This window comes from Pelophylax lessonae, assembly GCF_965119305.1.
Source record: "Pelophylax lessonae genome assembly, chromosome: 3".
NCBI classification, from domain to species: Eukaryota; Metazoa; Chordata; class Amphibia; order Anura; family Ranidae; genus Pelophylax; species Pelophylax lessonae.
The window spans coordinates 522,037,864-522,060,659 of record NC_138770.1 but is presented as its reverse complement, the minus strand read 5'-3'; the positions used below and the strand labels follow the sequence as shown (position 1 = coordinate 522,060,659).

At 43.7% G+C, this 22,796-nt stretch overlaps 1 protein-coding gene across 2 annotated transcripts in view; it reads left to right on the top strand.

The window, feature by feature from the left end:
- Window positions 1-22,796, top strand: part of SYNE1 (spectrin repeat containing nuclear envelope protein 1) — a 645,053-nt gene that overhangs the window by 119,605 nt on the left and 502,652 nt on the right. For both annotated transcript variants that reach the window (XM_082249740.1, XM_082249741.1), the window contains exon 2: window positions 11,018-11,079. In XM_082249740.1, coding sequence (XP_082105866.1) covers window positions 11,018-11,079 — 62 coding nt within the window. The remainder of the gene's footprint in view (window positions 1-11,017; window positions 11,080-22,796) is intronic.

Below are 22,796 nucleotides of genomic sequence, written 5' to 3'. Positions count from 1 at the left end.
CGGGAGGTGACTGAGTGACACAAGGACAGATCGGATGTTCAGCTATGCTGAACACTCCGATCTGTCACTCCCTGTCACTTAGGAGATCCGCCCGCTCTGTTTACACAGGCGAGCGGATCTCCAAACTAGATTCCCCGACGATCGGGGAAGAGCGGTGGCGATGGCCGCCGCTCCTCCCCTGGGCCGACTCCCGCTGTGAATGAAAACAGCGGGAGCGCGCCTCCGGGGGGAGGAGTCCAGCGACGTAGGTCTACGTCGCTGGACGATAACGAGCCACTGTGCCGCAGTAGAGGCACAGTCAGCGGAGGTCAAGTGGTTAAAGATCATCTGAGCCGAGCAGAAAATTACTGGCCTGACAGTGACTGTATCTCATCAGATTCAGTCACTTAAAGTCGTTGTATCCTCAAAAAACAAACAAAAAAAAACAAACAAACCCTGCTGGACAAAGCCATAATGAGCTGGTATGCATCGCACACTAGCTCATTATGATATACTCACCTTAGAATGAAGCCCGGACACGGTCGCCCGGACACCGCTGAGGCAGCTAACATCTTCCCTCGGTGTCTCTTCCTGGTTCGGCGGCTCCGGTTCTGTGAATGGCCGGAGCTGCGATGACGTCACACGGGAGTTCACTTTCCGGCAAGGAGCTCTGAAGGTCCGCCAGACCTTTAGAGCACATGCTCCGCTTGTGTCAGCAGCTGCATGCAGGACGAATATCTCCTAAACTGTGCGGGTTTAGGAGATATTAATTTTACCTACAGGTAAGCTTTATTATAGGCTTACCTGTAGGTAAAATTTAAAAAGTGGACTATATTACTGCTTGAAAGGGTTAGTTCAATACCTCCCAACTTTTTGAGATGGGACTGAGGGACACCTATTAGCAAAACTATATAGGCATAGGACACACCCCCTGCTACACCCCTTTAATGGAGAATTATACAAAAAAAAATAATTAGTTAAGCCCACAAGTGCTTTTTTTTTGCCTTTATATTGGCTTTCGAAATATAAAAATGCAGCAATTTACAAAACTGGATGAAAGGTTTAGCACTGGGAAACACTTTTTGAAAGATAAAAAGTGCATTTATATACAACTATATAGATTAGACCAAAATGAGGGACAAATGAGGAGGAAAGAGGGACAGAGGGACTTTGTTCCAAATCAGGGACAGTCCCTCAAAATCAGGGACAGTTGGGAGCTATGGGTTAGTTCACCTTAACAAAAAAAAGTGTCCATGACGGTAAGGGTCTACTGATTGGCCAGGAGGAGAGTCCGTGGGACAATAGTGAATGTTCATTTGCTATTGTCACACAACTGGGTGGGCTCAGGGCGCAGTGCTCTGCCCCCAAGCCCACCCTTTTTTGAAGCCTTTTAGAACCTCTGGCTCTAATCATGTGCTTAAAAAAAAAAACAAAACCCATTGGAATCCATGCGTCCAGTGCCCTGCATATAAATTAGGGGGCTGGACGCATGGATGGGGGCCGCCCCAATGGACGGGCCACCACTGACTGTTGTAAATAAAAACAAACTGTGCAGATTTGACCAAAGCTAAATAATACCCTTGGTATAGGTGTAGGCCATTTACGTACCTTCAGAAGTCTGTCTGGAAAAAAAAACTCCCAGAGATTGCATAATCCCCTCCTGCCTTGTTGCTAAAACACCCCCAGTCGATTCAAACCCCCTTGCATGCATTGTCTCCCCTGTTGCAGTATCTCTGAGCTCTGCAATGCTGCTACAGAGGAGATAGTGACCAAACATGCGCAGGGGTTTGGCAGCTCATTCCTGTGATGGTGGGGATGAGCAGTATTGGTGGCTTTTTAGAAACTTTGCTGTCTGTCTTGAAGAAGCAGTCTTCACACAGAAGCATGCTTTGTAGCCTTGCTTAGGCCATACTTACTTACATCTGCCTTCCAGTGACTAGGATGTTGTCACCCCTGCCCCTGAGCTACACTTGATACTCCCATCTTCCAGGTGGTCCAGTACAGATCACACCTGGTTTCCGGACAGTCTTGCCCCAAGTATGTGCATGCTCAGAAACTCAGATAAGAGTGATGCTGTGATCTCCGGACACCAGGGCTTTTTTTCTCAGAGAATAGGTTCAGGAACTCTTCTCTTTTAAGTCACCCATTCGCCTCTGCCCCTTACCCACCTCCAAGAACCGTTCCTTGGTTCCGCCCCTTACCCACCTCCCAATACCGCCCCTTTTAGAGAATAGAGACTCAAGTATTATTTTGTGGTGCTAAGTATTTTGGATGGAATTTGTTAATGATAACAAGAAAGATAGATCTAGCATCAATGGACACTCAAACGACAATAGACCCACCCCAGCAACAATAGACTCCCAACAGCCAGCATCAATAGACAGACCCTCCAGCAGCCAGAAACAAAGACCCCTCCCTCAACAGTAGATCCCTCCCAGCAACAATTGACCCCCTGCAACATAAGATTCACCCCCAGCAACAAAAGATACCTACCAGCAACAATAGACCCCCCCCCCCGTGCAAAAATAGATCCCTTCCAGCAACAAAAGGTTCCTCAGTAGCCAGCATCAATATAACCCTTCCTCTACAGTACCTCCTTCCCAGCAACAACTGATCCCCAGCAACATACATTACATACAGTACATACATTCAGTTCTGGAGGTGCCGGAACTGCGTTCCCCCGCATTCCCGCTGAAAAAAAGCCCTGCCGGACACAACCTAGGACCTAGCAATGGGACAGAGAACAGATATGCAGGACAGCTGGCATCAATAATAGGCTGGAGCATTCATTTTGCTAACAAATGTCATCTGTTACTGCTTGCAAATGTACAGAAACTTTGGTATACCCAAAAACAAAATTGGTTTTCTCTGTGTTTTGGGTCTGTTTAACTTCTGTTAGTGCTTTAACCAGATGCCGACTGCCTCACGTATGCTTACTGCCGCAAGGCGGCGCTCTGTGCAGAATCCCATACCTGTCCGTGATTCTGTACTCCTGTGTCTGGGGTGCATGGGCGCGCCGCCGTTGACCCGCTCCTGCTGGGATTGAACACAGCAGGAGACAATCAGTGGGTCTGGCGGACTTGATGTCCACTGGGACCCGCTGATCGTTCCCTAGAGAAGCAGAATGATGTAAACAAGGCAGATCGCCGTTCTCTGAGAAGGGAAGCTGTGATCCTGTGTTTCTGCAAAGCAGAAAACATGGATCTCTGCCTTCCCATAGTACAAGCACCCTCCACACAGTTAGCAAGCACATTTTAGGCACACGTTTAATCCTTTGATCGCCCCTGAGGTTAACCCCTTCCCTGCCAGTGTCATTAGTACGGTGACAGTGCATGTTTTTTTTTAGCACTGATCACTGTATTTGTGTCACTGGTCCCCAAAAATTTGTGTCCGATTTGTCCTCCGCAATTTCGCAGTCCCGCTATAAGTCGCTGATTGTCGCCATTACTAGTAAAAATAAATAAAAATTCCAAAAATATATCTCATAGTTTGTAGATGCTATAACTTTTGCACAAACCAAACCAATATACGCCCTTTGGGATTTTTTTTACCAAATTTACTGGAATTTATATTAACCTAAATTGATGAAGAAGTTTGATTTTTTTTCCATTTTTTTATTGGCTATGTTTTATAGCAGAAAGTAAAAAATATTGTTTTTATTCAAAATTGTTGGTCTTTTTTTGTTTATAGCACAAAAAATAAAATTTGAGAGGTGATCAAATACCACCAAAAGAAAGCTCTATTTGTGGGGAAAAAAAGGACATACATTTTATTTGGGCACAGCCGCGCAATTGTCAGTTATCAGTGACCAAGTGGTTTCATGCGCACACTGTGATAAAACCACATTAAGGTTCCATTCTCTGGTGCATTGCGTTGTTGTATATTGTGTCTTGAATTACATGCATTGTAATAATTCAAAAAGAACAAAGAAAGGGCGCACCGACCTAGCGCATTATCCTCAATAAAAGGCTTTATTTAAGTAACTTTAAAAATGGCTACTCACAGACGCAGATAAAAATAAAGCGTGTCAAGCTGGATTGCTCAGATGTCCGTGTTTAGTCCATATAGTCGTCCATGACCGATGAGATGACTGACGCGTTTCGAGGCCCAGCCTCTTCCTCAGAGCCAATGAATTGAGGATAATGCGCTAGGTCGGTGTGCCCTTTCTTTGTTCTTTTTGCATTTAGTATCGGTGGACGGTCAAGGGGCTTGGATACCAAGCGCAGGAGAAGGGTGGTTTCACCTTATTTGTTTTTTGGAGATTGTAATAATTCAGTCTGTTAGGATGAATGGGCTTCCAATGCACCAGAACAGACAGAAAAATTGGATCTGCAGAATTTTTGCTGAGTCAGCACACCACAACACACATCCCCTCTCCTCATCTCCATAACATAGGGTGGAAGTGGTTTTTTTAGTCTACGAAGAGAACTGAGTCAGAGAGCACAGAAAGTTATCACCGTACAAGACTTCTATCCAACTGGCATTTTCTTCCATTTATAAAGAGATATAACTAAACACTTTCAGTTATGTTTTTAAAGTGGATGTAAAGGTTAAAGTTTTTTTTTACCTTAACCACTTCAGCTCGGAAGGTTTTACCCCCCTTCCTGACCAGGCCATTTTTTGTGATACGGCACTGCATTGCTTTAACTGACAATCGCGCAGTAGTGCGACGCTGTACCCAAATAAAATTGATGTCTTTTTTCCCCACAAATAAAGCTTTCTTTTGGTGGTATTTGATCACCTCTGCAGTTTTTGTTTTTTGTGCTATAAACACACTTTGGGAAAAAAAAAAACATTATTTTTCACTTTCTGCTATAAAACATTCCCAATAAAAAAAAATTAAAAAATCAAATTTCTTTATCAGTTTAGGCCAATATGTATTCTGCTACATATTTTTGCTAACAAAAATCCCAAAAAGTGTATATTGATTGGTTTGTGCAAAAGTTATAGCGCCTACAAACTATGGGATACATTTATGAACATTTTACTTTTTTATTGTTTTAGCTAGTAAGGGTGGCCATCAGTGATTTTTAGCGGGACTGCGACATTGCAGCGGACAAATCTGACACAAAGTTACACTTTTGGGGACCAGTGACACCAATACAGTGATCGGTGCTAAAATGAATGCACTGTCACTGATTGAATGACACTGGCAGGGGAGTTATAACACCAGGGGCAATCAAGGGGTTAAGTGTGCTCCTAGGGAGTGCTTTCTAACTGTGGGGGGAGTGCATGTACTAGATGAAAAGAGAGAGTTGTGTTTCACACAGCGTGGAGACACAGCTGTCATCCTCCTGCTCAGCGGGGTATCGGCGGATCGATCCCCCTGCTGAGAAAAACAGAGTCCGTCCGTCGGACTGAGTGTGTGAAAGGGGCCTTAAAGTGGTTGTAAATTATTATTTTTAAATAACAAACATGACTATACTTACCTGCTCTGTACAATGGAATTGCATAAAGAGGTTATCGAACCTCTTCTTTTCGGGTCCCCCACCAGCGCTCCTGGCCCCCTCCTCTCTGTCCAGTGCCCTCACGGGAAGTCGCTTCCCATGAGGGCATTTGTGCGTGCTTGCTCCTGAGCCCCACTGTCTGTCTCAATGGCCCGACCCCCACTCCGTCTTCCCTGGCTTTGATTGACAGTACTAGGAGCCAATGGCCCAGAAAAGCCAGTGAAACACGGAAGTGAAGGCAGATAAGAGCTGCAGAAGTGCACATCAGTGGTTCGAATGAAGGCTCAGGTATAAGGGGAGGAGCAAGGGGCCAAAATCGATGCCTAAACATTTTTTACCTTAGAGCGGAGTTTTTCCCCTCTTTTTTCACTTTGGCCCCAGGCATTGCTTTCCGCTATGCCATCAATGTTTGGGATTTCTTCTCTCCAAAGTTGAATTACCTTTAAGCCTCCTAAAGTGCTGCACTTCCTTACTACCTCGCCATGACGAGGTACGTCATATCCTCTCGCTCCTTGGCTCCTTGGATATATGTGGCATCAATCCATCAATCCTAGGAGTCAACGGGCGTCCTCCTCGCTGCGCCGAGCATGCCGAATGTGTCGAGTGCACCTCACTTTCTTCAAACTGCCCAGGAGCGAGATCGGGAGGTACATGCTGGGTACCTAGCTGCACCATATCCTGGAAGAAAGCCCGTCCATGCTTCAGATGCCCACACCGATGCTTACAGGATCGAGAGTAGGGAGTGAGTCGCATTGGATTTACAAGGAACACAAATGATTGCATATGCAACTATCACGGGAATGCTTTATAGAAAGAAAATAACCGGAGCTCCGCTTTAATGCAAGGAATGCTTTAGATATACTTTAAGTTTGCTTTTGGGTAGTGGTCTCATTATTGGTCAGTTATCAGTATCTAGGGTTTTATAAAGATTATACTATTAGGTATTCAATTTCACCTTCAAAGATCTCTTCGATCTCCATTAGAAAGTGAAAAATCAAAGGCAGGGCCGGGATAAAGGATGGGCCAAAAGGGCGGCTGCCCTGGGCACAATGATTTAATGCAGGGATGGGGGTGCCCTGACCATACCCCTAGAGTAAGGGGAGGGGCACAGTTTGGCATTTTTGCTCTGGGCGCTGGATGACCTTGTCCCGGCACTGGGCAAAGGTATCAAGTCCTACAGAATACACATTCATTTCAATGCCACTGTTTCTGAATCTTTGTCTTGGTGTTTATGTTTTTCTTGGATGTTTGTGAACAGGCAACTCAAACAGGGCAATAAACAATATGTTTTCCATAGATTTCACAGTAGCACCTTACCGTTAATTATGTTATCTCTCACAAAGCAGCAGTAAATCATTATGGCTGCTTTTACGTTTTTTTTAAATTTAAGATCAGGTCTTGCTCTGGGGTCAAGGTTACTGGCTTTAAGGCTCTAGAATACAAAACCAACTGATCCCTGATGTGTAATCCCCTACCTGCCTACAGCTTCATTTGATAACAACATGGACATGATTAGATTATCATTTTTTGTGCTTTGTTTGAAAACAATATAGCATAAACTGAAATCCCCATGAAGGGAGCATACATGCTTAGGGCTCTTTTTTCAGGACCTGTCACTATCAAGTGTTATGGTCAGCCTAATGCTTTGCAGAAGGCTTTTCTTTAAAACATTGAATATCTCTCCTTTCTATCTCTTCCTTTAAAGGAAATTCATGGGGAACAAATCAATTATTTACCAACTAATTTTTCTTCATGGAAAACTTATTAATATTTCATAGGGAAAATACTCCAGTGCTGTAGACAACGTCTATGTAAAAGTGAAGTTGTGGGGAGATCTGTGAAGCCAGGTTTATTTTACCAACAAGGATGTCTGCATCTATTTCCTGTTGAGGGAAGGAAGGACAGATCAGTGGCTTTGTGATTAATGACACAGCTTGCTCTGATGAGAGATTCATTTGTAGTATACAAACATATCCGTTATAGATGCTTTGCTACGTATGACCAGTTTTGGTTACCAGCAGTAGTTAATATCCTATTAGAATCTTTAGGGCTGTGTCCATTTAAAGTGAATTTTGTCGTGGATTGAAAAGTGTCTAATGGCTCGTTTTCCACTGAGCTTTCTGGTACGGTTCGGTTCGGTACGCTATTTATGCCGTTTCCATTATGAATGGTACCCTAATTCCGAACCGTACCGTACCACTTTTTTGGTACCCTTTCGTTGGGGTACCAAGCACATTAGTACCGTACCAACAGGGTGGAACTACACTCTGAAGAACTTTGATTGGTTGACAGAGAATCGTCTATCACAGCTTTCTTGCTACACCACGCCTATCATGAAAGCATACTATTGGCAGTGGAAACGCAATGTGTACCGTTCCGAACCGTACCATACTGAACCGTACCGTACAACTCAGTTGAAACGAGGCATAACGTACCAAATCTACTATTATTATTATTATATTATTATACAGGATTTATATAGTGCCAACAGTTTGCACAGCACTTTACAAAACGAGGGAAGACAATACAGTTACAATAAAAAAAATGAAAAAAAGGAGCACAAACAAAAGATGGGGTTATCAGCTTCTACCAAAACTCCAACCTGTATGGAGTGATGTGAAATGAGAAAAGAATTGAGGTGCCCTTGATGAGAAATGTTTACTGTCTGAGTAATGAAACTCTAAGAGCCAGTTCACACTACCGTGACCAGAAAGTAGCCCCATGAAGGAGCAACTTTTTAGCATGACTTTGAGAGCCCATTCACACTAGCACGACTTGTGAGGCGACTTGTGTAGCCCCAGGTCGCTTGACATAACAAAAGCAATGTTAATCAATCAGTGCCGTCTTAATTGGCACTACTGAAGTCACTCCGACTTCAGAAAAGGGTCCTGTACTACTTTGAGGCGACCTGTGATCCGACTGTCCCATATACTTCAATGGGAGTCACCTCCTTATCTTAATTGAAGCGACTTGTTATCAGACTTTCCAGGAAGAAGAAAGAGATTAGCCAGGCATTCCCCACAGACAAAGTCGCCTGTCTCTTCCAAGTCTCTTCCAAGTCTCTTCCAAGTCTCTAAACAAGTCTCTTCAAAGTCACAGGACGACTTTCTGGTCGTGGTAGTGTGAACCGGCTCTGAAGAGACTTGTTTAGAGACTTGTTTAGAGACTTGTTTAGAGACTTGGAAGAGACTTGGAAGAGACTTGTGCACTACTTTGAAGAGACTTAAATGATAGGCGACTTTGTCTGTGGGGAATGCCTGGCTAATCTTTTTCTTCTTCCTGGAAAGTCTGATAACAAGTCGCTTGAAAATAGATAAGGATCCGACTTAGGAGCGACTCCCATTGAAGTGTATGTGCACAAGTCGGATAGAGGTCGCCTTGAAGTAGTACAGGGACCTTTTCTGAAGTTGGAGCGACTTCAGTAGTGCATATTAAGATGGCTCTCATTCATTTACATTGAATTTGTGATGACAAGAGACTTGGGGCGACTTGAGGGCACACAAGTCGTGTCCCAAGTCGGAGTACTGTGAGACCCCATTCAGACAGGGGCGACACGACTTGGTGGGGCGACCTGTGAAGTCGCGGTGCACAGCATGCACCGCGACCTCTGCGCGACTTGCACGGACTTCATATCATTGAAGTCAATGCAAGTCGCCTCCAGGTCGCCCCAAAGTAGTACAGGACCCTTTTTCTAAGTAGGAGCGACTTGTGTCGCTCCTATTAGAACGGGTCCTGTACTATTTAATGGCGAGCGACCCACAGCGACTTGTCAGCTGGCCAATCAAGCACATTGATACCATGATCATTAAGCCAGGTATTGGTACTTTTGGCAGTGTGGGCAAGTGCCAAGTCCTACTGGAAAATGAAATCAGCATCTCCATAAAGCTGGTCAGCTGAGGAAAGCATGAAGTGTTCTAGAATTTCCTGATAGAGGGCTGTGCTGACTTTGGACTTGATAAAACACAGTGGACCAACACCAGCAGACATGGCTCCCCAAATCATCACAGACTGTGAAAAATGTAGCATTTCATTTGGAAATCAATGTCCCAGAGTCTGGATGAAGAGTGGGGAAGCACAGAATCCAAGTTGCCTGAGGTCCAGTGTTCCACAGTCAGGCTGTAAGCCATAATCATCAAAATTAAAAGAAAGAAATGCATGAAATATATCACTGTGTGTAACGCATCTATATAAAATATATGAGTTTCACTTTTTGATTTGAATTACTGAAGTAGAAAATAACTTTTTGATGTTACTCTAATTTTATGAGATGCACCCGTATAACAGCTTTTAATCAGTTTTGTTTTGCTTTTTATTTATTTTTTACAACTTTAACCACTTTAAGACTGGAAGGATTTGCCCCCTTCCTGACCAGGCCCTATTTTGCGATTTGGCACTGCGTTACTTTAACGGACAAATGCGCGGTCGTGCGGCGTTGTACCCAAATAAAATTTATGTGCTTTTTTTCCCTACAAATAGAGCTTTATTTTGGTGGTATTTGATCACCTGTGCGATTTTTATTTTTTGCACTATAAACAAAAAAATTGCGTCAATTTTGCAAAAAAAACAAAAAAAACCCAATATTTTTCACATTCTGCTATAAGACATTCTCAAAAAAAAAAAAAATTAAAAATCGAATTTCTTAACATTTTAGGCCAATTTATTTTCTGCTACATGTTTTTGGTAAAAAAAAAAAATCGCAATAAGCATATTTTGATTGGTTTGCGCAAAAGTTATTCCCTGCTGACAAGCGGGGGCGGGTGCGAGCCGCTGGCGGCGCACGCTCGCCCCCTAGCCTCCTGAGAGCAAGCGACGTACAGCTACGGCGATTTGCCCAGGAGCGGCGGGCAGTCGTTAAGCGGTTAATAGCTGATCTTTTGGGCTCATGCATAGGGGTGCATTGGGCCATATAGCATGAAATGTATGCTATGGAATGTTTTGGCACCTGGAAGCAACCAGTGTTGCATACCATCGCCTGTACAAATAAAGTATAGGATACAGTTCTACCCAGGTATACACAGCTCTGAGTGTAAACATGCATACGGGTATATGCCCCTGGATGTGTGTGTGCTCAGGGGTGTACATCAGTATGCTTTCAGGTGTTTACGCAAATACCAGCATATGCCTGCCTACAGTCGTATCCTGTGATTGAACTTGTACAGATGGCTGTGCGCAACATCTGTGGCTCCCGGGCTCCAAAATTCAGCCACATTTTATGCTATATGGTCCAATACAACTGTGTTCATGAGCACTTTTACTGTTTTTATTTATTTAAAGCAAAAATCTGACAAATTCTAAATCAGTAGCATAGCCAGAAAACGAGTTACCATTCTGCTCTGTGTATATCATTTATAAACTGGAATAAATATGATCACATAAAACAGTGGTTCCAGATTACACAATACACTTTTATTACAGAAAAGTAATTCAGTTTTTTTCCTTACAGGGCACCATTCTATGTTTTATGTGTAATCCTTAATGAAGTATTGCAAATTGCACATTTTTAGAAACATTGCTTGGTCTAAGGCTAAATCAGCACTTCATTGACACTGTGTCAGTTGCTGTACTAACTCAGTGTTCTTTTTCTTCCACAGATGAACAAGAAGCAGTGCAAAAGAGAACCTTCACAAAATGGATCAATTCACATTTGGCTAAGGTGAACCTCTATGTACATTTGATACTATATTAGCATACTCAGTACTATATTTTTTATAAGTCGTATTTAACTCCTTTTATATATTTGTGTAAAGTAGAAATTCAGTGTCTTTGGGACAGGAAGTGAAGAACTTGGTAGAAGTGCAATGTTCTTATCACTTTCCGTGAGCTGGACAGACAACAAAAACAATGTTATCTTTCTTTTGCAATAAAAGACAAACATTTTTGAAGTCCAGTTTGGTTGGCAACCAACTATAGCTCCATGTGGAAGTGAATAGGGCCCCAGGTTCCCCCAGATCAGCAGGGAATTTGTCTGCTGATCCGTGTTTAAAAGGCGGCTCTGCATACACAGACACAGCCCGCTCTCCTCTATGGGCAGTTGGATGTAAATGGACAGCCTTATATAGTTTATATCTTGACTGTTAGATCGAGATACACCTGGTTCCAATGCAGTGGCGGCCGGTGTATTGAGGGCGCAGGGGCACCGCCCCCCAATCCATGCGTCCGGCCCCCTAATCTGCATGCAGGGGCGCTGGACGCATGGAGCTTAATGTTTTTTTTTTTTTACATCACCTGATTAGAGCCAGAGGCTCTAATAGGGTGATGCAAAGGGTGGAGCCTGGGCGCAGAGCAGTGCGCCCCGAGCCCACCCATTGTGTGACAATAGCGAATGAAAATTCGCTATTGTCACACCGATCCTCCTCCTGGCCAATCAGGAAGCACGTCCCTTCCTGATTGGCCGCAAGGCAAACCCCATGCCATTGGCCGAGGAGGAGGCGGGAGCGTGAGGACTGGAGGAGACGCGCCACCGGGACTGAGGAGAAGCCGCGCCGGGGGACTGAGGAGAAACCGCCCCTCCGTCGCCGCTGCTGCTCCAGGTGAGTAAGGGGGCATGCACGTTGATCTCTGCATTGGGAGAATGTATGCTGGTCACTGCATTGAAGGGGGCATGCACGCTGATCTCTGCATTGAAAGGGGGCATGTATGCTGGTCACTGCATTGAAAAGGGGCATGTACGCTGGTCACTGCATTGAAAGGGGCATGTATGCTGGTCACTGCATTGAAAGGGGCATGTACACTGTACACTGCATTGAAAGGGGCATGTACGCTGGTCACTGTATTGAAAGGGACATGTACGCTGGTCACTGCATTGAAAGGGGGCATGTATGCTGGTCACTGCATTGAAAGGGGGCATGTACGCTGGTCACTGCATTAAAAGGGAGCATGTACGCTGGTCACTGCATTGAAAGGGGGCATGTACGCTGGTCACTGCATTGAAAGGGGCATGTACGCTGGTCACTGCATTGAAAGGGGGCATGTACGCTGGTCACTGCATTGAAAGGGGGCATGTACGCTAATCACTGCATTGTAAGGGGGCATGTACGCTTGTCACTGCATTGAAAGGGGGCATGTACGCTGGTCACTGAATTGAAAGGGGGCATGTACGCTGGTCACTGCATTGAAGGGGGCAAGCTGGTCACTGTTTTGAAGGGGGCATGCTGGTCACTGTTTTGAAGGGGGCACACTGGTCACTGTGCATTAAAAGGGGCACGCTGGTCATTGTGCATTGAAAGGGGGGTCACTGTGCATTGAAAGGGGGCACGCTGGTCTCTCTGCATTGAAAGGGGGCACGCTGGTCTCTCTGCATTGAAAGGAGCACGCTGGTCTCTCTGCATTGAAAGGGGGCACACTATACCTTAATTACTGAAGGCCCCTTTCACACTTTTGCGACCTCAACGTCACACAATTTTTTACAGCGTTTTTTGCCGCAAAGCAATGCCTATTACATTTTTCTGTTTGCGCCCCCCCCCCCCCCAAAAATTTTGAGCACCAGCCGCCACTGTTCCAATGCCTTCAATCTCCATCTCTTAAAGGTTTTTATTTCTGTCTGTGATGCCATTAGGGAGCTTTTCCTTCATTTTCTGTTCCTTTGATGCAATATAAATTATGGGGATTGTTGGCTATTACTAGGACTGGAAGACAGTGATTACCTAAACCAGCCTGTAAAAGAAGGTGGTGTATACCTACCTTTCTGGAGGGCTGTGTCACTAGTTACTGTGTTAGATACCTGCTCTCTCATCCAGTGGCGGCTGGTGCTCAAAATTTTTGGGGGGGCACAAACAAAAAAATTTAATAGGCATTGCTTTGTGGCAAAAAACTCTGTAAAAACTGCGTGACTTTGAGGTCGCAAAAGTGTGAAAAGGGCCTTCAGTAATTAAGGTATAGTGTGCCCCCTTTCAATGCAGAGAGACCAGCGTGCTCCCTTTCAATGCAGTGACCAGCGTACATGCCCCCTTAGAATGTAGTGACCAGCATGCATGCCCCCTTAGAATGTAGTGACCAGCGTACATGCCCCCTTAGAATGTAGTGACCAGCATACATGCCCACTTAGAATGTAGTGACCAGCATACATGCCCCCTTAGAATGCAGTGACCAGCATACATGTCCCCTTAGAATGTAGTGACCAGCACACATGTCCCCTTAGAATGTAGTGACCAGCACACATGTCCCCTTAGAATGTAGTGACCAGCACATATGTCCCCTTAGAATGCAGTGACCAGCATACATGTCCCCTTAGAATGTAGTGACCAGCACACATGTCCCCTTAGAATGCAGTGACCAGCACACATGTCCCCCTAGAATGTAGTGACCAGCACACATGTCCCCTTAGAATGTAGTGACCAGCACACACGTCCCCTTAGAATGCAGTGACCAGCATACATGCCCCCTTAGAATGTAGTGACCAGCATACATGCCCCCTTAGAATGCAGTGACCAGCATACATGCCCCCTTAGAATGCAGTGACCAGCATACATGTCCCCTTAGAATGTAGTGACCAGCACACATGTCCCCTTAGAATGTAGTGACCAGCACACATGTCCCCTTAGAATGTAGTGACCAGCACACATGTCCCCTTAGAATGCAGTGACCAGCACACTTGCCCCCTTAGAATGCAGTGACCAGCACACATGTCCCCTTAGAATGCAGTGACCAGCACACATGTCCCCTTAGAATGTAGTGACCAGCACACATGTCCCCTTAGAATGTAGTGACCAGCACACATGTCCCCTTAGAATGTAGTGACCAGCGTGCGTGTGTGCCCTGATTGGGCAGGAGGAGGAACCGTTTGACAATAGCGAATTTTCATTCGCTATTGTCACACAATGGGTGGGCTCGGGACGCACTCCTCTGTGCCCCGGGTCCACCCTTTGCATTGCCCTATCAGAGCCTCTGGCTCTAATCAGGTGATGGAAAAAAACCCATTGAGCTCCATGTGTCCGGGGCCCCTGCATGCAGATTAGGGAGCCGGATGCTTGGACGGGGGGGGGCGGCGCCCCTGCGCCCCGAACGCACCGGCCGCCACTGTTCTCACCGCAAACTGTGGTTCCTTCTACCACCTCCTACATCATTCCAGTGTTGATTTTCACATTCATTAAGTACAGAGTTAATGATGCAGTTTTAAATAATAGTATATTCCCATCGCACACATTCCTGGAGATTGCTTGAAGCAAGTTGGTGCTGTAACCACTACTAGCTGGTAGTACCAAACGTTATCAACACAAGTCAAAAGAGGTATCAAAAGCACACCATGGATCTTCAAAAAAACATCCAAAAATGTATTAAAGCCATCACATCACAGTAGTAAATTACGACTTTTTTTGGCCATGTACTACCCCTTCATCAGGCATTGCATGGCACTAAAATGTTGCAATATTCTGCCGTGATGTGATTGTTTTAATCCATTTTTGGATGCTATTTTGAAATGCGTTGAAAGCTTTGGGATACATCACAAATTAGCAGTCTGCATTAGGCTTGATTGAAGCAGGATACAATCATACCTGCTTCAATATCTGCTCACCTCAAGTATTAAAACCTTAGAACCCAAGTGGTCACTATTGTCTTTACCTGTTCTTCCTGACATCCTGACACATAAAACCCACCATTGTTCACAACAGCTTAGTTGTGAAAAATCCCAGTGACCAACAATACCAAACTGCTGATTTGAGAAAGGGGATGTTCTTTTTCTTAGCCCTTTTCAAAAAGCTAGCTATTATTTTTGATAATAAACTTTATCTTATATAGCGCCTTTAAAGGTAGCTTCTCAAAGAGCTATACAGAGAAAACACAATACACATGACAAAACAAAGGAAAAAAGGGACAATTACCTGAAAGCTTGCCAAAAAAAACTTTTTTAGATTTGGTTTAGATGATTTTAGAGAGTATGACTATCTCTGGTGTTCTTTGAAAGTAAATTCCAGATTTTTTTTTGGAAATGTATTTTTATTGAAAAATTCAGAATGCCTTTGGGCATTCCCCAGCTAATACATAAAGCATAGAACAACTAATAACACCTCCTATTATAGAACCCCCCCCCCCCCAAAAAAAAGGGGGGGGGGAAACAACACACCTTCCATACACCTCTCTCTGTCATTCTCTTATAAAATCACTTTAAGGGTTGATGAATTTTAGGGAGATTCCTGTTCCCTCTCAACCATCAGAATAATGTATCAGAAGAATATTAACTCATGTTTAGAATCCTACTTGAACAAATGTAATGTGAGTCCCTGCAGAGGAATAAATGTGTTCATATCATATACTAAACCTTATCAGGGGGAGATTAGTTCAGTCTGTGGACTCCTGATCATCTGTTGTACACTCCGAATCTGTCCACAAGTGCCAGACCTTCTCACATTTCCTAGGGCAACCCCCGGGACAAATACGTAGCTTTGTATAGCAGTACAACCTTATTGATTAAACGCTTCCAGAAGGGCTGATTAGGGGCTGATTTCTACTTGAGCACTATCACCTTCCTGACATAAAATAATAAGAGACCCAAGAGCGTATGCATCGCCCTACTAAGGGCCAGAGAGTCAACTAACCCCAGGAGGCAAACACCAACTTTTACAGGGACCTGTATAGTAGTTAGGGTAGATATAAACTGGGTCACTTGCCGCCAGTAGCTACTAATCTGAGGGCACTCCCAAAAGATATGGGCAAATCCAGCAGGGTCACTAGAGCATCTCCAACAGCAAGAAGAAGAATTAGGATATATATATACAATGTAGTTATGGTATAAAATAAATTCTGTGCACTATTTTAAATTGGATCAGCTGGTCTTTAGTCGATATTATTGTTTGAAATGGGCTGTCCCAGAGATCTTCCCAGTCTTCATTGTCCAAGTCCTGCTCCTCCGAACACCACTCAGTTAGCAGGGCATCTAGTCCCACATGAACAGGGGGAAGTAGTGACTTTTAGATCACAGAAAGGTTTTTTTTGAGAGCGTCATCCTGGGGGAGAACCTCCAAATCGTCCTACTCTAATCTAAACAAGGAGGACCCAAATTGCGCTGCATGGCGTGTCGGAGTTGCAGGAATCGGAAAAAGAACACATTAGGCAGTGTAAATTTATCTTTCAACCTATCAAACGTAAATAGTGCACTATCATCACAAATATCTGAAATGTATCCGATTCCTTTAGCAGCCAAAAGACCGGGGTCTGCTAAGGAATGAAATTCTGAAAGCATGGGATTGAATCAAAGTGGAATTGATGGGGACCTTTTACCCCTCACTATATTGGGTTTTATAATGACAGCATGCCAGGCCTTAATAACTGGCCTCATAGCGGCTGTAAGGGGCGGGTGAGAGACTCTCAGACCCCTGTAGAGGAAATTACGGAGGGTCTCATAGGATCCTGAATGTGCAGCTTCTAATACTACTGAGTCATTTGTGTCATCAGAGATAAGCCAGTTATGAGCTTGGGAAAGCATGGCCGCCACATAGTAGGTATGAAAGTCTGGGCGAGCCAAGCCCCCTTGCGTCCAAGGTCTGCGTAAAACTTTCCTGCTAAATCTAGCTGGTTGGGATTGCCATAAGAAGAAGCCTAAAAGTGAATCTAATTGTTTATAAAAGGATTTCGGTAGCCACTCTGGGGTGTGCCTAAGGCTGTATAATAGAACTGGAAGGATTTTATTTTAATTAAATTAATTATCCTGATAAGGGATAAAGGGAGATGTGACCAGGCTTTCAATCACTGTTTACACCACTGAAGAGCTGGGGACAAATTAAGACGTCTAAAATCCCTAATGTTGTGACAAATATTGATCCCTAAATATTTACTAGTCGTTGCCAATTGCAAAGGAGAATTGGGGTCAGCCAACCTTTTAGCCCCTTGATCATTCAGTAACACAAGGGATTTACCCCAATTAGTATGTTGACCCGAAAGGGCCCCAAGCGGTGGAGGATCTGTAGTGCCTCCGAAAGTGCAGGGCCAGGGTCCCGTAGAAAGAGAATTAAATAATCTGCGTAGAGCGCTATCTTGTCTACAACGAATCCCAGCTACCTTATCGGATGCCCGCCCCTCAATGCCTCTGCCAATGGTTCCATGGTCAGCGTGATCAAGGCAGGGGAAAGAGGCACCCCTGCCTTGTCCCCTTCTCAATCTGAAAGAGAGACGAAAACTTGCCATTCAGCTTAATGCTAGCTACAGGGACTTTGTATAATATCTCAATCCACTTCCCGAAAGACTGGGCTGAAACCAAAGAGCTCTAACACCTGCATCAAGTAACCACATCAGACTGTGTCAAAAGCCTTTTCGATATCAAAGACCACCAAGACTCTTGAGGCAGTCTCTTCAGGCTGAAGCTGGAGATGTGTGAAAACCAAATATTAACATCAGTGGATTTGCCAGGCATAAAGCCAGTTTGGTCAATGTAGATAATTGATGGTAACACGTGCATTATCCTCTTGGCTGGGGCTTTGGTGAGGATCTTTAGGTCATAATTCAGAAGTGATATAGATCTATAGGAAGAGCATGGCAAATTCCAGAGTTTTGGGGCATAGCAATGGAGAGCTCTGTCTACCATCAAGTGTAAATGAGTAGGGGGAACGCACTGAAGATCAGAATTTTAGGAGTGTAGGTTACGAGGGGGGGGGGGGGAGTAACAGCATAAAAGCAGGACCTGAATGCTTGCAGTAGTAGTCTTGCTTTGCAGGTACCAGTCTGTATGCTTAGTATATCAGGCTGGTACAGTGCTATGAAAAAGTATTGATACTCCTTGAAATTTTCCACAATTTGTTATGTTACAACCAAATATGTAAATGTATTTTATTGGGATTTTATGTGGTGAAATAACACAAAGTAGCACATAACTGTGAAGTGGAAGGAAAATGATAAATGGTTTCCAAAATGTTTTACTTTACTCTAATACCCCTAACTAAAATCTAATGGAACCAATTGCCTTCAGAAATCACCTAATTAGTAAGCAGAGTCCACCTGGGTGTAATTTAATCTCAGTAAAATTACAGCTGTTCTGTGAAGCCCTCAGAGGTTTACTAGAGAACCTTAGTGAACAAACAGCATCATGAAGGCAAAAGAACACACCAGACAGGTCAGGGATAAAGTTGTGGAGAAGTTTAAAACAGGGTTGGGTTAAAAAAATGAATATCCAAAGCTTTGAACATATCATGGAGCACGGTTCAATCCATCATCCACAAATGGAAAGAGTATGGCACAACTGCAAAACTACCAAGACATGGCTGTCCACCTAAACTGACAGGCTAGGCAAGTAAAGCATTAATCAGAGAAGCAACCAAGAGGCCCATGTTAACTCTGGAGGAGCTGCAAAGATTCAAAGCTCAGGTGGGAGAATCTGTCCACAGGACAACTATTTGTCATGGACTCCACAAATATGGCCTTTATGGAAGAGTGGCAAGAAAAAAGCCATTGTTGAAAGAAAGCTATAGGAAGTCCCATTTGCAGTTTGTGAGAAGCCATGTGGGGGACACAGCAAACATGTGGAAGAAGGTGCTCTGGTCAGGGAAAACCAAAATTGAACTTTTTGGTCTAAAAGCAAAATGCTGTGTGTGGCAGAAAACTAAAACTGCACATCACCCTGAACACACCATCCCTGCCATGAAACATGGTGATAGCAGCATCATGTTGTGGAGATGCTTTTCTTAAGCAGAGACAGGGAAGCTGGTCAGAGATGATGGGAAGATGGATGGAGACAAATACAGGGCAAACTTAGAAGAAAACCTGTTAGAGTCTGCAAAAGACTTGAGACTGTGATAGGGGTTCACCTTCTAGCATGACAATGACCCTAAACATACAGCCAGAGCTATAATGGAATGGTTTAGATCAAAGCATATTTATGTGTTAAAATGGCCCAGTCAAAGTCCAGACCTAAATCCAGTTAAGAAACGGTGGCAAGACTTAATAAATTGCTGTTCACAGACGCTCTCCATCCAATCTGGCAGAGCTTGAGCAATTTTGCAAAGAAGAATGGGCATTCTCTAGATGTGCAAAGCTAGTAGAGACATAACCAAAAAGACTTGCAACTGTAATTGCAGCAAAAGGTGGTTCTAGAGAGCATTGACTCAGGGGGGCTGAATACAAATTCACACCACACTTTTCAGATATTTATTTGTAAAAAAACATGAAAATCATTTATAATTTTCTTCCCACTTCACAATTATGTGCCACTTTGTGTTGGTCTATCACAAAAAAATCCCAATAAAATACATTTATTTTTTTTGTGTAATATGACAAAATTTGGAAAACTTGAAGGGGTATGAATACTTTTTCAAGGCACTATATTTTTAAAAAATGGATAGAACCTTGTTTCTACTTTTAATAAAAAAACATTTATAAAGAGAGAAACGTGATGAATTGATCTAAACACTATGAACAAGATTGCAGATTCCGATTTTCAGTTATTTACTCCACTTTATACTTTTTCTTTAGTAAATGACAGATTAAAGGCAGGAACTAAGTAAATGCCTAAAAGGAGTGAGCAGTAGAGACACCAGCAGAAATACTAAGCACTTATGTAGGACTAACGGGATATAGTGTGGGCCCTCTACACTTTTCTAAGTCGGAGTTGCACTACTCTGAGAAAAAAAACAATGCATCTTAGCTTTGTTTCCACACTATTGATCACTGCGTAGAATGTTGTTTCCACAGATGCAGGCAACCTATGTGTGTGGAAGATGTATTAACCACTTTACCACCGGAGGATTTTGCTGTCTTACGTCCATGCCACTTTTTGCGATTCGGCACTGTGCGACTTTAACTGACAATTGCACGGTCATGCAACGCCGTACCCAAACTAAATTTATGTCCTTTTTTTCCCCCACAAACAGAGCTTTCTTTTGGTGGTATTTGATCACCTGTGCGATTTTTACTTTTTGCGCTATAAACAAAAAAAAAGGGAAAATTTTGAAAAAATAATATTTTTCACATTTTTTTATATGAAATTCCCCCCAATAATGCAAAAATCTATTTTTTTATCATTTTTTGGCCAATTTGGTTTCTGCTACATATTTTTGGTAAAAAAAATTGCAATAAGCGTATTTTGATTGGTTTGCGCAAAAGTTATTGCGTTTACTAACTAAGGGAAAGATTTCTGTCATTTTTGGTGTTTTTTTAACGAGTAATGGCGGCGATCTGCGATTTTTTTGCGGGACTGCGACATTGCGGCGGACAGATCGGACCCTTGACTGACATTTTTGACACTTTTGGGGGTACCAGTGACATTACAACAGTAATCAGTGCTATAAATATGCACTGTTACTGTAAAAATGACACTGGCAGGGAAGGGGTTAATTTGATTGGAGAGGGAGGGGTTAATGTATGCCTGGTGCTTACTGACATGTGTGGGGGGAGGTGACTGAGTGACACAGGGACAGACCGCAGGTTCAGCTATGCTGAACCCTGCAATCTGACCCTGCCTGTCACTTAGGAGATCCGCCCGCTTTGTTTACACAAGTGGGCGGATCTCCACACTCGATTCCCCGACGATTGGGGAAGAGCAGCGGCGATCGCTGCTGCTCCTCCCCTGGCCCGACTCCCGCTGTGACTGAACACAGCGGGAGCGAGCCTCCGGTGGCGTGCGCGCGCTGCCCACAAGGGGAGGAGTCCAGCGACGTAGGTCTACGTCGCTGGACGATAACGAGCCACATTGCTGCAGTAGACGTAAAGTGGTTAATATGCACTTTTACAAGGTGCTATAAGTTTATATAAATATAGAAATGGGATCTGCATTACAGTCTAGATCAGCCTTTCTAAACCTTTTCAACACAGAGGAACCCTTGAAATAACTTGACAGTCTCAGGGAACCCCTGCTAAAAATGACTATATCTACAACTCATGATACATTAGTGTGATGGTCAGTGGAAAGAATGCTACTTACGCTTGTAGTCATTGGGAAGAATTACCCCCTTACAGATAGCTTAAAAGATCATTGGTGTCAATGGGAACTTATCTGAGAGGCAAAAATTGCTCATTGCTCAAGGAACCCCTATCAACATCTGGAGGAACCCTAAGTTTCCATGTAATCCTGGTTGAGAAACTGGTCTAGATTACATTTCCTGAGCAATAAGCCATGGCCACATAGATCAGCATGAGCATGGCATGTCAAATCATACCATACCAAGTCACAGGAAAGCTGTAAATATTTAAGTCCATATGGCTGATTATCCAAATAAATAATATTACAAGGTAATCTATACACTGCACACTCTTTATTCCTCAGTGATACTTGATCATTCCGGGTTTCTTTGTTTATTTAGCACAGTTCATGCCGCCTATCCCCATGGTTGAAATGCTAATAAAGTCTTGAGGGGAGAATTAAATTATCAGGAAAAGCTTTTCTATCTCATGTAATTTAATTAACTATGTTACTAATCAAAAGTAAATTCTGTTATTGAATAATGCCATTAAATAATGGCCATGCCTTAACCGACAAATTACCCTATTTATCTATTTATAAATGTTTTTCATAAGTACAAATTGCCATCGACAAAGCTGAAAAGCAAATGGAAAACCAATTTGATTATGACACTAAGCATTGTGGGAATGCAGCACTGATTTGTCATCGGAAACTAAAAAAAATATAACAGAGTTGAATTTTGTTTTACCAACACTCCCTACTTTACCACTTGCCTACCCGGCACTTTCACCCCGTCTTTCCCAGGCCAATTTTCAGTATTTAATCACTGCTGTTTTTTTGTTTTTTTTATTTATTACTAAAGTTTCTGTCAGTAAATTTTGTAAATAGGTAATATTTCTCCAGTACTGATGTGCGCTGATGAGGCTGCACTGATAGGCACTGATGAGGTGGCACTAATGGACACTGATGAGGCAGCACTGAAGGGCATTGATTAGGTAGCACTGATGAGGGGCACTAATATGTTGCACTAATGGGCATGAATAGGTGGCAATGATAGGCAGCACTGATGAGCACTGATAGGCATCATTTATGGGCACTGATAGGTGGCACTGGTGTTCACTGATGGGCTGCACGGATGGGCAACACTGATGAGCAGGCACTGATGGGCAATGCCTGGCATCACTAATGGGCACTGATTGGGGTCACTAATGGACATTGATTAGGGCCACTGATTGGTGTCACTGGTGGGCATTGATTGGTGTCACTGATGGGCATTGGTTGATGTCACTGATGGGCGCTGTTTTTTACTGTACTGTACTTTACTGTAATCAGGGCACTGATGATCAGTGCCCTGATTACCTGTCCTGGACTTCCCTTTGAGGAAGAGCAGCTGATCGGCACTTCCTCATTTACATAATCGGACACAGCCGATTACATGGGTAAAGAGCCACGTCACTGGCTCTTTACCAAGATCAGGGTCGTGCCGTGTTCCTAGGAACATGGCGCTGCCGCGATCGCAGGGCACTGATTGGGATCACTGATGGGCACTG